The 15,765-nt window shown below is 38.1% G+C and overlaps 1 protein-coding gene and 1 non-coding gene across 3 annotated transcripts in view; one reads left to right on the plus strand and one right to left on the minus strand.

Moving 5' to 3' along the window:
• INTS7 (integrator complex subunit 7) overlaps positions 1-15,765 on the minus strand; it is a 72,173-nt gene that overhangs the window by 11,376 nt on the left and 45,032 nt on the right. For both annotated transcript variants that reach the window (XM_024552369.4, XM_045188447.2), the window contains 7 exons: positions 12,139-12,273; positions 10,292-10,389; positions 7,486-7,725; positions 5,788-5,925; positions 4,722-4,928; positions 1,741-1,935; positions 1,093-1,196 (listed from right to left, as the gene is read on the minus strand). In XM_024552369.4, coding sequence (XP_024408137.2) covers positions 1,093-1,196; positions 1,741-1,935; positions 4,722-4,928; positions 5,788-5,925; positions 7,486-7,725; positions 10,292-10,389; positions 12,139-12,273 — 1,117 coding nt within the window. The remainder of the gene's footprint in view (positions 1-1,092; positions 1,197-1,740; positions 1,936-4,721; positions 4,929-5,787; positions 5,926-7,485; positions 7,726-10,291; positions 10,390-12,138; positions 12,274-15,765) is intronic.
• Positions 4,406-4,541, plus strand: LOC112299196 (small nucleolar RNA SNORA21). The gene has a single exon (XR_002974234.2). It is a non-coding gene; the product is annotated as a small nucleolar RNA SNORA21 (small nucleolar RNA).

Genomic DNA, 15,765 nt, shown 5'->3' on the forward strand with positions numbered 1-15,765 from the left:
CACTGTTTTAATCTGTCTCAGATATAGGGGTTTCACTGATAAATGCTAACAACAATGGTCTGCAGAGCGGATCCTCCACTGGCGCTCAAGGGACCTGCTGACAGGCCTAACCCTACATGCAGGTATTGAGGGGCATGTGCATTACCGTATTTTCCCGTGTATAATACGTTTTTTGCCCAAATTTTTGAGGGAAAAATAAGGATGCACGTTATACATGGGTAGTACTAATTCTATATCTATATAAATTTTAAATTCTTTTATTTATGCTTATGCATTAGAAGTGTAACTCTAGAAAGCATTAACGATATCTGTATGTTCAAAACTAAATGCTAAAATTCCTTCATAATACAAAAAACAAGTATCTAAATACAAATAAAAAAATGAATTAAAAAATTAAAACAGAAGATTTTTTTCCTGAAAATTTGGGCCAAAACCTTCGGTGCACATTATACACGGCAAAATATGGGTATATTCATTTTTTAAGGGAGAGGGTCTATATAGCATTCAATAGGTTTTCAATCAGTAAACCAAAATGCCAAGAACTACTGATTTAGAGGTCGTACAACTTTAAAAAAAAAAAAGAATTTATCTCTTCCTTCTTATCAAAAAGGATTTGAGGCTGCTAACAAGGAAATATAGAGACCTTAAAGAGCGCTTAGGGAACAAATGTGATGACTACAACTGTTTAATAGATCGTTAATAACGGTGATGGGAACTGGGGTTGTCAGCTATGAAGATAAAAAGGTGAGACAAGACAGAAAACAGTTCCCCAGTGGGAAAACGTTTCGGGTTGTCTGCTGTAGCTCAAGGGTGCACAAAGTATGCAATGCTGGTAGATCTGGGTTTTGAATGCTCTTCCTCGAGGTGGAGAAAGACCACCACCGAGTCACCATTTTTTGAAAAAGCCCGGTTCAAGTTAAAAAGTAAAATTATATTGCTCATACTCAATTTCAAAGGGAAAATTATTAATTATAATAAATTTATAGGCGTATCGGATATACAATATATATATTTTAGTTAAGCACGGCTGAGGTATTTACATTAAAAAAATACTTCAAAAGAACAAGACGAATTGGAACAAGTTTAGGATACAGCTCTACATTCCTTAAAGTTGCTGAATCGGCATCAAAAGATGCCTGATAAAGGTCCCCGTAGCGGGAAGCAAGGCTTCGAAATTCTTCCATGGACTGCTTCATCTATAAAGAAGGAAAAAAAATTAATTATGATATATAAACATGCTATCATTATTGTATAAACACAAAAACCTAAACAGTCAAACCATAAAAAATATCTAAAATTTTCATGTTCATTCCATTCATTTTTATAAACCTTGTTAAATAAAATTAACAGAGGGCAAATAAAACCACAAATGTGCACAAAATCATGGTAATTTATATCTGATGTATAGAAACAAACAAAAAAAAGTTGCATTTTTTTAGCTTAAGCTACACTAAAATAATTAATGTAGTTATTTAAAGAAATTGCAAGGTTTCTTTAAAATGTGTGTCCTTTCTCTTTATATAGGTATGGAGCATTTAGTGAGACATCATCAATCTCTGTCGTTCTAATAAGACATCAGCCTATTTTTGGCAAAGTAGATGGGCTAATAAGCATTTGAGGTTTAATGACTATGAGTCAAACCAGTGATTTGTAAATTTCAGGATCTTTCACGTCACAAATAACTTCAAAAACCTCTAAAGTGTCAATTAAAACTGCACTGAAAATAAAGTTGAGACATGCCTGATTAGAGATGCGACCACACCTCTGGAGGTCATTCCCCAAGGTCATGGCAATTGTGGTGGCGATTGCCGGTGGGGGGCTCGTCTTTAGACTATTACAGGTACAGATCAGTTGAGAGAAGGCTTGTAGAAGGTCAATCCTGAGTTTCACAAATTCACACTGAAAACTTAAAGGATTCAGTGGTGTACTGGCAGCCTGGAAAAAAAAAGATCTACTTAAGATAAAATAAACATAGCAGCAAGATGGTGCTGTACAAAAACAAGTTTTAAAGGCAATGATATTATCTCATTTCCTAAACTGGGTATTTGGTTTATTTTTTAGATGCCCTACATAATAGTGTGTAAATATATATCTATTCAGTGCATAACAAAGAGAAAAAATAAATTACAAGTCCGCCGCTGTAGGCAGAATGCCCACGTGGCTCCTGATGCACACCCCTCTGGTATCCACCCTTGTGTAATCTCCCTGCTCTGCGTGTGGAGGGAACCTGTGACTTGCTTCTAACTCATGAAATATGGCAAAGGTAATGAATTTTGAGAATGCAATTTAGGGCCTTAATGAGTTAAATTTATATTTTTCAAAAGGGAGATTATTTGGGTGGATTTCTCCTAGTCTGGTGAGCCCATTAAAAGAGGGTCTTGAAGGTGAGTAATTCTCTTGTTGGCCTTAAAGCTCCCCCAAGTTCTACAGCTGTGAGGAAATAAATTCTACCAATAACTACATTGATTTAAGGACCCTAAGCCTCCTTGAGCCGCATTAAGACTGGCCCTGGCTGACGCCCTCATTGTAACTTTGTGACAACATCAACAGAGGACCTAGATAGGCCCTATCTGGACTTTTGACTCGTGGAAGCTGAAATACTAAACGAGTGCTGCTTTAACTGCTTTAAGCTACCAAATCTGTGGTAATTTGTCACCTGGCACAGAACATGAACACACACACTTTCTACAATTTTTATTCCTAAGAAGCAAGGTAAGTCTATCACTAATCACTGTGTTGGGGAGTTGGACACCCAACATTGCTACAGGGTCCCCCTGAGCACAGAATTTTGAACTTCTCGTGTTTAGCTTGGTTGAAGCAGGTGAAAGCGTAGTAAGCCTCATAGCCGAACAACCTCAGGTTAGACCACTCGTGTGTCGGGGAGGACAAAGGGCAGCCCGTGCTCACACGCTCTCAGTGAAAAAGACAGAAAGCTAGTGTCCCACTGACACTTGTCAAATGAACACATTACAAATAAAATCTTAAAAAAACAAACAAACCCTGATGGTATATAGAACAATCAGAAACGTGGGAAGTGCCAAACGATTCTAACGACTATACTGCCTTCCCCTCTAGACTATTTGCAAATGGAGAATCATTTCCTGATTTATTTGTTTGTTTTCAATCCACAAGCAGCATGTGCTTATCGTCAGCTGAACAATAGAACTCCATTCCAAAAGGAGATGATTTGAGGCCTCAAAATGTGTCTTAGGTCACAATGTGTTAATGGCAAAGTGGAGATTAAGACAAGGGCCTTCTGTTTGTCTCCTATATCAGACTTCAGTCCTTAATTACTACCAAAACCTCATTAAATACACACACCATACAAATCTTACCAGACTATGAAATATTCAACACAGTTTTTCATAATATTAATTCTACCTGCCTCAGAGTTTTGTGGGCCTGTTTCACAGTCTTTAGCATTTACTCTACTGAATGATTAATAATTTTCTGTTCCATATAAATCAGAAAATGAAATAATTCTACTGATTAGAACCAATAATTGTAACTTTTGATTTTCTGAGGTACTTATTAGCCTGATATAGACAACAAAAATCTTTTCTTAGAATATCAAGAAGAAAATAATCACAGTACTGTGTCAATGCTACTTTTTAAAATGGAGAGGAGCTTCTGTTTTAAAATAGCAATCAATCCTGACCAGAAAGATCATACTTCAAGAGATATGTATCCACAGTAGTCCAAATACTCTGTCTCTTTTGTGACATCGGTTTATTCTTTGTTCTATTTTGAAGCATTTCTTTTAGGGTGGGCCACCATTAAAAATATTTTAGATTACGTGATAAATGTACATAAACAGTTACCCAAAAGTTTTATGGCCCCATTTAAATATATACAACTTTAAAAGTTGTATAACAACATTTTTAAAATGGTTAATGTTGATTATACAAACATCTTACTCTTAAGGGGGAAAAAGTCTTTGCATTAATACAGGAAATGCTCATTTTAGGCAACAGGCTCTTTTTTAGGAATATAACGGATTTCAAGAAGACAAGAAATGTTAAGTGCCTGCCTTCTCTGCACCCCTTCACTTTCTTGGCAGAGAAAATGAAAACTGCAGCTGGCTAACTATTAATTTGGCATAGGAAGATACAGAGGGGGGACACCAGCATCCTTGGCAATTTCTTCTTTATCCACAGAGCAAGCGACTTTAGTTTCTTAGTGAGTAGCTGTGCGGTATGAGATGGGTGGGGGATTTATGTTGATGGTGGCAGTGACCCAGGTTGGGGTCTTACTAATAGGATTCTGGAAAGGGAGGGTCCTATTTCCATTTATCCCTCCTGCACGGATTCAGCAATCTTCCTCATATGTGGTTCCTGGTATTTGATAAAAATGACATAATAAACTCTCATCAATCTATGAATTTTAAGAGGTAGGGGAGGGGTTACACCTCTGAAAAGCACTCATTGGGCCTTTCGCTAATGACCCACTGAGCCGTCAGGAAAGGGCAGAGTAAAAACACCGCTTTTGGGTGAAGTGGCAGCATGTCGTGTTGTTTCGCTTCAATTGATGGTGTGACAAGGGGGGAAAAAAAGAGGTAGGGGAGGGGTTAAACTACTTCCATGTCCTACTTATTACTTTAATATTACCATATATATGTATATCAGCAGATGTTTCAAGGCAGTTAAAACAAGATAATAAAAGAGATGGGAAACCACTCTCACACAAGTCATCATCAGCAAAGGAGAATTAAGAGAACTTACTGTTAAGGACGCAATCCCTTTGTGGTAGAATTTTAAAGACTCAGCAATGCAAGAAAGTGCTGAACTGTAATTCTCTTCTTGCAACCCAGTGAAGCACTGTTCTGCATGTGAAAACTCCTTCAAACTATTCAGCCAGAAGTAGAAATGTTCGGAGGCAACCTGAGTCAGCAAACTCTGATAGAGCTCTCTGGCCATGTCATGGTTACCCTAAAAGAACAATCATGGCGCGTAATGAAGTTCTTACACTTGAATTAGCAACTAAAAGACAAACCTAAGCTATAACAATCATTCCTCGTATTATGTAATTCTTTGAGATTCAGTCTAAGTATTTTCTTAGTATAAGTTATACTTAGCTGCTTTTATAAACCTAATGCCTGCAATTCTTTACTAAAACACTCCCGCAGAGAAAATAAATGGAATTAACTACAACCTGAGTTTAGAATTTTAGTTAAAAATATAGAAAGTATAAATACTTACTGTATGTCATTTGGTATGAGCTATTAAGTGAGGTAGGGTAAAACTCCAATAAGTTCCATTAAGTGACTATCAAGAAGAATACTGTGTCTGCCTCTGGGGGGCAGGGTAGGTGGGGGGGCATGTGGTCATTTAATGCCTGGGGGCCAGGGATGCTCAGTGCCCTGCAGTGCTTGGAGGCTTGGGACTGTTGGGTATAATACAGAACTGGCCAGTCAGCAGTGGTCCTCCCCCCATTTGAGAAACAATGAAAATATGTGCTTCAATCCCCTACAATAGGGACCCCCATCCTCTGGACCCCCATCAGTCCCAGCCTGTTAGGAACCAGGACGCCCAGCAGGAGGTGGGCTTGAATGTAATGCTCTTCAATCAACTCAAAAACATCCCCCAACCCCTGGTCCCTGGACAAATTGTCTTCCGCAAAACCTCATTAGGAATATAATGAGGCCCGTCCTTTCATCATCTTTCAATCCATGACTGGGAAGTACTTCTATCTTTATTTTTCAGTTTGACCAGGAGTAACAATCCCACAATCTAAGTGTGTAACCTGCCGTTTTCACCAACACAGGTCACGTAGAAGGACCCCACATACCATTCTGGATGCCTGTCTGGCAATCCGGTACACAGTCCATCCATTGGACACACTTTCAAGCTGCTGCTTGATGACTGCCTTTACTTCAGCAGACAGTGCTTTCTGGCTGGCGACGAAAATCACAGTGGCCAAACTCACCTAACATTGAGCAAGACGTAAGACAACTTTTAAAAGTCATGTAATTCTATTAGTGGCACAGATAACTTTACCCCCAAAAGAGAGAAAAACTAATGAGAGCCCACCAAAAAAGAAAATTTGTTCCCCCTTGACATTAATTTTTCACTTTGAAGTTATCGAGCAATTTATTCCATTGTTCAGACAACTGCTTATAATAGCAAATAATTCTGATAAACATGGGTAAATTATAAAATTGCACGATTAAATACTACTCAGCAGTGAAATGAGTGAAGTAGAGATGTACTTTTCAATATAGACATTTAAACAAAACAGGAAAAAACAGGCAAAATGCAAAAGACTGCATGCAGTATGATAGCATTTATATAAAGTGAAAACACACAAAATAATAGTGCACATTACTTCACACATACACTGAGGCAGTAAATGTGTAACAACATGCATGGGAATGACAAATACCAAATGCAGGAGAGTGATTATCTCCAGGAGAAGGGAGGTGCACGGGGAGGTACAATTCAACTGTATTGGTAATATTTTTTCTTAAGCTAGGTGACAGATGCAAGGGTTTTCATCGTATTATGCTTTACATTTAAAAAAATTATGTTTCATAATTTAAACTGCCTTAAAGTTACGAACAAAAAAGGGATAAAGAGCATTAGTTGAAAATGCTGCTTTAATTAAAAAAAAAACTTGGCTAACTACTTCACAGTATTCCGAAGCTGATATATACAAAGGTCCGTACGTATGGTAACTGTATGATGTCATTCACATGACCACTGCCACTTGGTCCTCAGGGTTCCCCTTTCCTGATAGCAAATGATGAATGGGGCAATATTTTACAGAATACACCCTGGAGAATTAAATATGAAATAGGCTTGAGTATGTAATTTCATTAAGCTTTTCCCAATCCCTAAATTCAGATGACCAGAACAATATGAAGTGGCCGATTTGAGGCTTATATCTAATTTATGCCAATTTAGAATGTAGCCTACTCTCAGCCTGGTAGAATTTTCAGCTAAACATTATTATATCACCTCTATGGCTTCTGTTTCTTTATAAGCACGCACCTTTCCCAACCCCAGGACTATACTGAAACCCAAATTGGATGCTACACAGCTAAAGAGGTCCTGGACTGGAAAAGAGGAATCTGTGCTAATTTGTGGTCGCTGTTATCATTAGGTCTTTAACTTATTATCTTCAGAAGTACAAAACAGAGTCTACTTCATTATCTATTTGCTTTGTATAAAAAAGAAAACATCCATTTTCATCTTGTTCTTTGTAACACAACAAAAACAACAGACTGAGGGCTGTGGCTACACTAAGGTGACTGACAGGACTCAGGAAAAAAGAAGTTTTAGATCTGAACTAGATGGGACTTACTCAAAGCGGAAATAGTAAAAACTTCCTGGTTCCAATTCTACTTTGACTTCAGCATTCCCTCGGTCTTAGGTAATTACTTTAACCCGTTGTTTGCTTTGCTTTCTAAGTGAAGTCAAACAGTAACGTTCACTTCCTCAAGTAATGATCACGAGGCCAGATCCCATTCACCCACAGCAGGTTTACCAGAAGCTCCTGTCGCTTGTCTGTGGCTGACCGCCCGATGACCTTGTAGAGCGCCACGAGGTCGCCCAGCATTCCATCGCCCAGCACCGGCAGCTGCATGGCAATGGCAGCCAGGCAGTGGCACATCAGGACCCGCGAGGCATCCTGAGCACTGTGCAGCTGAGTCAACAGGGTCTCAACCACAGACTGGCTGAGATGGGGTCTGCCCTTGGCCAGCTTCACCATACAGTTCAGAGCAATCTGCACATTGAAAAGAAAATAGACCAGTCATACTTTCAGGGTATTAAGTAAAGCTTTAATGAAAAGCACTTTGTATAAGTTATTGGAAAAAATCTAGGAAAAGTTTTTTTTGTAGGCATAACATTTTTCTTCTTAAGAAACATAAGATATAAAGGATCTCATATTAGAATATACAAAGTGTGCTGTGTTTAAAACCAAATAACAAGTCAGGACTGCACATGAGCCACTCATTGCAATCTGGTACTATTAAAAAGTAAAAAGATGAGATGACTATCACAAGGAATAATGCTGAAGAGGCAACAGATATGCCAAACTGAATGTCACCATTACGTTCATTACTTCCAAGAACTGCTTCTAAAATGTGGTTTGTAAACTTCCCTATGCCATCATTTCCCTATGCTAACAAAAACAGAGATTCCCAGGCCCTGCCCATCCCAAACTTAATGCACTAACTGTGTGTGTGTGTGCGTGTCACTGAGAGTTTTAGTGTAAGAAAGGCACCCTAGGTGACTCTTAGGCACACTGAAGTGGGGAAGGGGCTTCTAGTTTTGTCTTATTTCTTAAGTGAAACCAAAAACCAATTGGCTTTAGAGCTCCTATTTGGGCCAGTTAATGGCATCCAAATAACCCAGTCGTCTGAACCAGAAGTGCATCGTCCGTCACTGTTACACAGCCAATGACTGCGAACTCTGTTTCCACTTTTGTCAAGTCTCCAACTCCAACCTCTTTAGATCCTTTTCATTCTTTCTCCTCAACAGAAATCCCTCCCTAATTCCAATCTTCTGAAAAGGTGAGCTCATTAATCCTTCCCTCACACTAAAGCCATGTAGTTCTCAGTGTGGTGTTAGGCAGGAAAAATGAGCTTTAGAGTCTGAAAGACCCAGAGATGAAGGTCAGCTTGCTCTTTGTTAGCTAGATGTCTTTGAACAAGTAATTTTATCTCTGAGTCTTAATTTCCTCATGAATGTAAGAGCAGGGCAAATTTCACTAAGACTAAGTAATCTTAGTGTAAAGATTAAAAAATAATTATACAAGCCTTTTTAACCAGGCCTGGCACATTAACACACACATTTAAATAACAACAAAATTACAAGTTAGAGCATGTCCCTTACTTTAAAGTTCTAGTATCTCCTCACTTCCGATAGAATCATGTTAGTGTTCGTCAACATTTGGGTATCTTCCACGATTGAGCGGCAAACTGCTTTTCCAATCTCCTGTTTATCATCCAACCACATGGGCTACTCACCATTCTTCCAACAGAACCGGGACATTTTTGCTTTCAAGCTTTTTATAACAACGCTCCCTTCTGGTTCAAATCATCTTTCTTCAAACACTGTAATTCTACCCCATCTTTCAAGGCTCAACTCAGATGATATCTACTTGTTCAAGCCTTTCCTGACCCCATTAGTTGGAATTAATCACTGCCAACTCTGTCCTCTTATCAGAAATGCACTTTTGTTTGTACTTTAGAAACTGACTGCATTTTACTTAGCATCATAGTCCCTTACATAGAGGTCAGTGTTGTCTACATGGGGAGCTCCTTTAATATGGGGACCTTTCTTGACCATCTACGTATGTACCCCTGTGGTGAGGCTAGTGTTTTACTGACATCCACAACTGGAGGAAAAATAACTTGGTTTTCTTTAAACTTGTTTTTACATATTTTGGTTCCAAAGGGACTTGGGATGAACCACTTGTCAAACACAGGTTGCCTACTTCTTTTGCCACCTCTTGAGGATCAGCTTTCATTTAATGGTTCTAGTATCTCTATTGTTCATCACAGTGACGTCATACCGCCACTGTACATGCTGTGCCCTCCAACCACACTCCAATGTCTACCTAGCAACCTTTCACCTCTATTAGCCCTGCTTCTCTCATTTATTAATTTTGTACTATCAAGTTATATTTCACGTTTTACTCCAAAAACAGTAGTTCCATTTCACATTTTAAAAACTTAAATATCTCTAAGATACTATCTATAATTAAGTGAAAACTGTTATAATTCTTCACTTTGCTTAAAAACTAGAGCTTCTATGCCCTGGAAATTAATACAAACGTATACATACAGAGTTTGGCTGCAGTTATTTCATTGTATTTGTGTGCGTGTGATCTCATCAGTGCTACCTCAGATTATGAACTTCGAAGAGTGCAGGAGCTCTGCTTATTTAATTGTCTGGGACCATTGTATGTATCTACTACAACTTAATAAATACTGCCAACTGATGTAAAAAAGGACAAAGCTCAGAGTTTGACTGTGTCTACCTGGCGGAGCTCCAATGGTCAAAATGCCAGTGCTGAAAGTGAAGACCAAGGGAAGTGTTCCTTTAAACCAAGAGTTACTGAACTGTTGCCCTTGGGCCAAATCCTGGTCTGTTTTTTGTAAATAAAGAATACACATACACACCTTTTACATAATGCCCAAGTCTTTGTCCTACAAAGGTAGAATTGAGAGTGTACAGTTTGCAAAACGTAAGATATTTACTACCTGACCCTTTACAGGGAAACTGTCGATTCCTGACCTAGGCAATGAAAATAGGCACTATATTAAAAAAAGTGATGTTTTCACCTTTAATGTGGCTTGAGCACCGGGACTATCATCTTGACTACAAAGTACCAGAAGGGATTCCAGGCCAAAAACAGCATCTTGCTCCAGTGCCAAAAGGTCTAGAGGAAAAACGCTAAGTTTTATAGTGGTTAAGCAGAGAAGATTAAATACACACACAGTTATACACACACAAGAAAAAACATTATGGAGTTTAAGATACAGGAAATACCTCAATGAGCAAAGCTAACCTTCCTAAAAAAGTATGTCTGGCCTCATTTCTGAAATGCAAAAGCTATCTTCAGACTTCTGTAGATCTATTACTTATTAAAGATTATAAAAATATAAAAGTGAAAGCCACAAAGATTTAAATAAAGCGTAACAGAAATACTGTCAGCTGATTACCTGAGGAAAATACTAGGAATGGCAAACCACATAGTGTGTGTTAATTGTTCTTTTTATTTTGTTTTTTTAAAGATTTTATTTATTTATTCTTAGAGAGAAGGGAAGGGAAGGAGAAAGAGAGAGAGAAACATCAATGTGCGAGATACATTGATTGGTTGCCTCTCACATGCTCCCAACTAGGGACCTGGCCCACAACCCAGGCATGTGCCCTGACTGAGAATCAAACTGGCAACCTTTTGGTTCATAGGCTGGCACTCAATCCACTGAGCCACACCAGCCAGGGCTGTGTTAATCTTTCTAATCAGACATAAATTATGCAGGCACGTTTTCACTTAGAATGTTACAATTTTCAGCTTCTAATGAGAGCTGAACCACTTTTAAGAAGTAATGAGGGCCCCACATATCATATTAATGTTGTTAAGTTGAACCATAAAGAACAAATCCCTTAGATGTCTCATGCAATAGCAGTTTTTCAGCAATTTTCACTACCTTAGGGCTAAAATTTCTCTAGAGGTTCTAGAAAGTTCTACATATATTAGCTAACTGTGTTTAGGTTAATATATGTCAGCTCCAAGAACGTATAGCAGTTTTCTATGTTATATAATAGAAAACACTCATTATGATGCCAAAAATAAAACAGGTTTAGGTATTCAAATCAGAATCAATATACAACTTAGAAAAATGTCTTCTGAGTTAGTGCAGGGGCTTGGAAAACAGTACAAAGGCTGGTAGTGAAGGTCAGGGTGTTAATAACAAAGTAAGTACCAGGAAGAAGCAGTGCAGAAGGTCAGGACGGATGAGGGACATCTAAGCTTATGATCCTTAATAAAGACCAAAATAAACAGTGAAACAGAGGGAACGCTGAAAATGCATTTCCCGTTTTTGAACACCAGCCTGAACTTCTCCAAGCCTTTTGACAAAAGATGTTAGGAATTCAATAAAATATATGCATTATTTTCTGTGCATGTCTTTCTTAATTATATAAATCAGCTAATACTCTAGATATAAATGCTATAAAAATTTCATTCACATTGTTCTATTAATCCACTTGCCCCTGGATGAAATTATTTGTTAGTTAAACCCCCTGATAATTTAAGATTTTCTTTTCCTAAATTTTCCAGGTTTTTGTACCAGTGAACAAATGGCCACACACCAAGGGTAACCATAAGCAGTTCCTATCCACAGCACGTGTATGCAGAGATAAACAGTGAGAAGAAATCAGAAATGTACCAAAAAGTCTTTCAATCCCACAATCCCAATCCCAAAGTCCTTGTATTTTGAACAATTTTTCAAAGGATCAGGCAGTCTTGAGAAAATGTGCTTTAAGAACACTTCCGAAGGAGGCAACTAGTAGATCAAAGCACACGGGCTAAAAATAGTTAGGGATTAAAAAACCAAACACACAGAAATCTGCCCAAACTCCAATCCGAAGGTTTATACGTAGAGTCAGCCCTGGTCAAACTTACCTTTTTCTTGACAGGAGACGGTTATATTAGTCAGGACCCTGACTCCATGAGCTGCAATGCCCCTGTTATTGTGGTAACAGCATTCTTGGGCTAATCTGACTAAATCAGAGGATCTGGGCGAAGAACCCACATTTCCTACACAAGCAGAGAAAAGTAGTACAGGTTATAATTCATTTATATAGTTCAAAAGCTTTTCAGCTTACCGGTTCATTTTCTCACTTTCAAGAGAAAACCTCCAATAAGAAACTTTAACAAAATTTTCTACCTCTACATGGTTGCTCATCAATATAATATCACCATTTCTCTTTCTCTTGTCAAGGTACTTAGAATAGATATATGCCAATAATTGTGTAATGATTAGAACCTGAAATCAATGTAAGACATTACCACATAAATATTTAAAAAACTGATTAAGGAACAGTGTAGACACCACAACTACAGACTGTATTTTGGGAATTCTAATGGGAGGTCATTACAGGCTTCTTGTCAGATAACACCTTACTTTCAAGAAAGGAATGAAAGGAGAAACAAACAATTTAGGTTTGCTTTTCCCATATCAGTTGCTGCATTAGTTATCCCTCAAAAGGTTTACCTAAAAATTCATGATTTTAGAGATGGAGAGGATTTGGGGATCATCTGGTTCAACATCTTTCTTCTACAGAAGAAATCAAAGCCCAAAGATTTTAACTATCTTGCCACCAAAGTCATACCCTTGTACTTTACACCGAAGTTCTACGCTATAGATTGCAGCGACGTTTTAAATTCCCAGCTGAAATCCTGTAGCTTAAGGTTTATGTTGTGAGTGTTTTTCTTTAGAGAAGCTCTTCAAGAAGAATTAGGAGATTCAAGCTTAGTTAACTCTTAGCAGAGTCTCTCATTATTGCCTTCTTTTCCCCTCCTTATTTTACCACCCTATCAACTTCAAACTTGGCTCTCATACCAAGGGTGACCATATTTTTTGAGGCCAAAGGGGACACACATTACTAATTACGACAGGCATAAACCAAGACTCTCTCAGGCAGTGTGGGACATATGGTAACCTCACTGACTTCTTAACTCATTTAGGCAGAGCCTCAGTATTTTCAAAATAAGCAAAGTATCAGAAATATGAAACAATGAGTTCATTTTTTTAAAACCCATGGAAAACTTCCTCCATTCTTTTTCTTGCCCATGTGATATGGAAAATGCAGACTCATTTATAAATTTACAGCTCCCCGCTTCCCTGTCAAGATTCATAATACAAAACTTGGGGGGGGAAAAAACCCCCAGAAAAATCCAAAGAAAAAACAAACATCATCCTAAATCCCACAAACCAGCATGACCTTGCTGTTAACTTTCTGGAGTATTTCTTTTCAATTTTCCTATTACAAAAGACAATACAATTTAAAAATTCATACATAATCAGGATACTGGCCAACATTCTGTTTTTAAAATACTTATTTTTGAGCCTTTTTCTATGTTAACTATTTTAGGGATGAAATTATTATTTGTAATTTTATTCATTTAGAAATGATTTTCTAAGATAAATTCACATGGTTCAAGAAGGTTCAACAAATAGAAGGTAAAAAGTTACAGAGTGAAATGTCCCCCCATCCACCTAATGTTACTAGTTTCTTGTGTATCGTTCCAAAGAGAGTCTATAAATTTGCAAACATACATGCTCCTTTCTTTTTTCTTTTATAGTTTTGCATCTTGTTTTATTTCCCTTTAAACATTATATCATAGATTATCCCATGCCATATATTCTTTTAAATAAATGGCATTGATTTTTATTGCAGTTATGTATCATAATTTCTTCAATGAGTTCCCTGTTGACAGGTCTTTTTATGCTACTACATCCCCGTGCTGATGGGTAATGTGTTGCTATTTCATACAATGATGCTACGAATAACCCTGCACATGTCGTTTATCAAATGTGTGAACATATTAGTAGGGTAAACTCCTAAAAGTGCAACTTCTGGGTGTACATGTGTAAGTTTGATGAGTATTTCCAAACTGCCTCCACAAAGGTTTATCACTTACATTCCCACGAGCAGTGAACGGGTAGCTGCTTACCCGTGCCCCTGTCCACACAGCACGTCATCGGACTTCTGACCGGGCCAATCTCCACAACGGGTAAAGTATCCCAGTGTTGTTCTGATTTGCATTTTTCTTAGATATAGGTGATACTGAACACCTTGCATGCTTAAAAGCCACTTGCTAGTGATAATTGAAACACTAAATTTAAGTTTCTCTTATAAACTATCCTGGCTATAGTGAAAAAACCTAATTAATGAAAATAAACATTTACTGTTTTCTATGGAAATTAACTTTGGAAAAATCCTTTACTTTCGTTTCATGTGAACATACCTAGTCTGGTTATTTAAGCCTTTTGTTTAATTCCATATATAATCTACGATTTAACAAAATTCAATAAAAAGATAAACGAAGTGTCTAGCGTGAAAAGAACCTGAATGTTATAACCTTATACAATGCTTACAAATATCTTTGGAATTAAAAAATAAAGAAAAAGAAAGTCATCTTGTGTTAGGTCAGTTTACTATTAAAAATATCCTAAGTCAGAACCCTTGGGCTCAGGCCTAAATAGGCATAAATACGTGAGTTCGGACAAATCAAAACTCGAGAGCCTCAGTTTCAATACTTACAAACGCCCCTGCAGGTGCCTCACTCGCTACTTGTACAAAAGCAATGAGACCTTGTATGGAAAGGCTCCTCCAAATTATAAGATACAATTAATACTCTGTCTGAAGCTCTTTCAAAGTGTGATGTCAGTCAAGAATATTAACTGCAAGCTAAGAAACTGAGACCAGCTGATTTGTGCAGAAAAAGAATTTATTGAAAGCACACGGAGTATGTGGTAGATTGTTGGGAAACTGTGATAATCTCTCCCATCCCTTGCAGGCTTGCCCCATTGCAAGGTAATTTTCTAATTCCTCACATCAAGAGACATTTCTTTCCCCATCTATCTGGGCTTGGTCATGTGGCTTGCTTTGGCCAATAAGACATTAAAAAACATGTGCAAGCAAAAGGCTATAAAAGTGCTTGTGTGTGCGTTCGCGGTTTGCCTCCTTTTGGCTGCTGCTGGAACTCTGAGAACATGCTATAAACAAGCCCAAGCTGGCCTGCTGAGAGTCACTTTGAGGAGAACCAAGGTGCCTCAGCTGAAAGCTGTTCAACCTCTGCTGAATGGGGCCACTCAGTCTGATCAAGGCTCCAAATGACTGCAGTCTTCTGAGTGAGCCAAAGTGAGACCAGCAGAACTGCCCAGCTAAAGCCAGTGAAAATTACTGACTGGCAGGATCAGAGCAAATAAAATGGTTATGGTTTTAAGCCACTGTGTTCTGAGATGATCTGTTATGTAGCAATAGATAGCTGATACGGAGTACTTCACAGAATTGCTGGAAAGGCTGGGAAATTAGCTTGGAAAAAAGGCAAGGCTAGAGCCCAAGATCACAGCCCAAAGCATGCATGGAATTAGTCCAGTGAAGATATTAATGCCACTGTTACTGACATCTTGATGTCACAGCTTACACCACTGGCAACGGTACAAGACATGGCCAACTGCTGCTGCTCCAGTGTACCAGAAATTGGAGGTTGCTGTGGTCATTGTTTTATCATCAGAAAAGG

This window comes from Desmodus rotundus, chromosome 12, assembly GCF_022682495.2.
Source record: "Desmodus rotundus isolate HL8 chromosome 12, HLdesRot8A.1, whole genome shotgun sequence".
Classification (NCBI taxonomy): domain Eukaryota; kingdom Metazoa; phylum Chordata; class Mammalia; order Chiroptera; family Phyllostomidae; genus Desmodus; species Desmodus rotundus.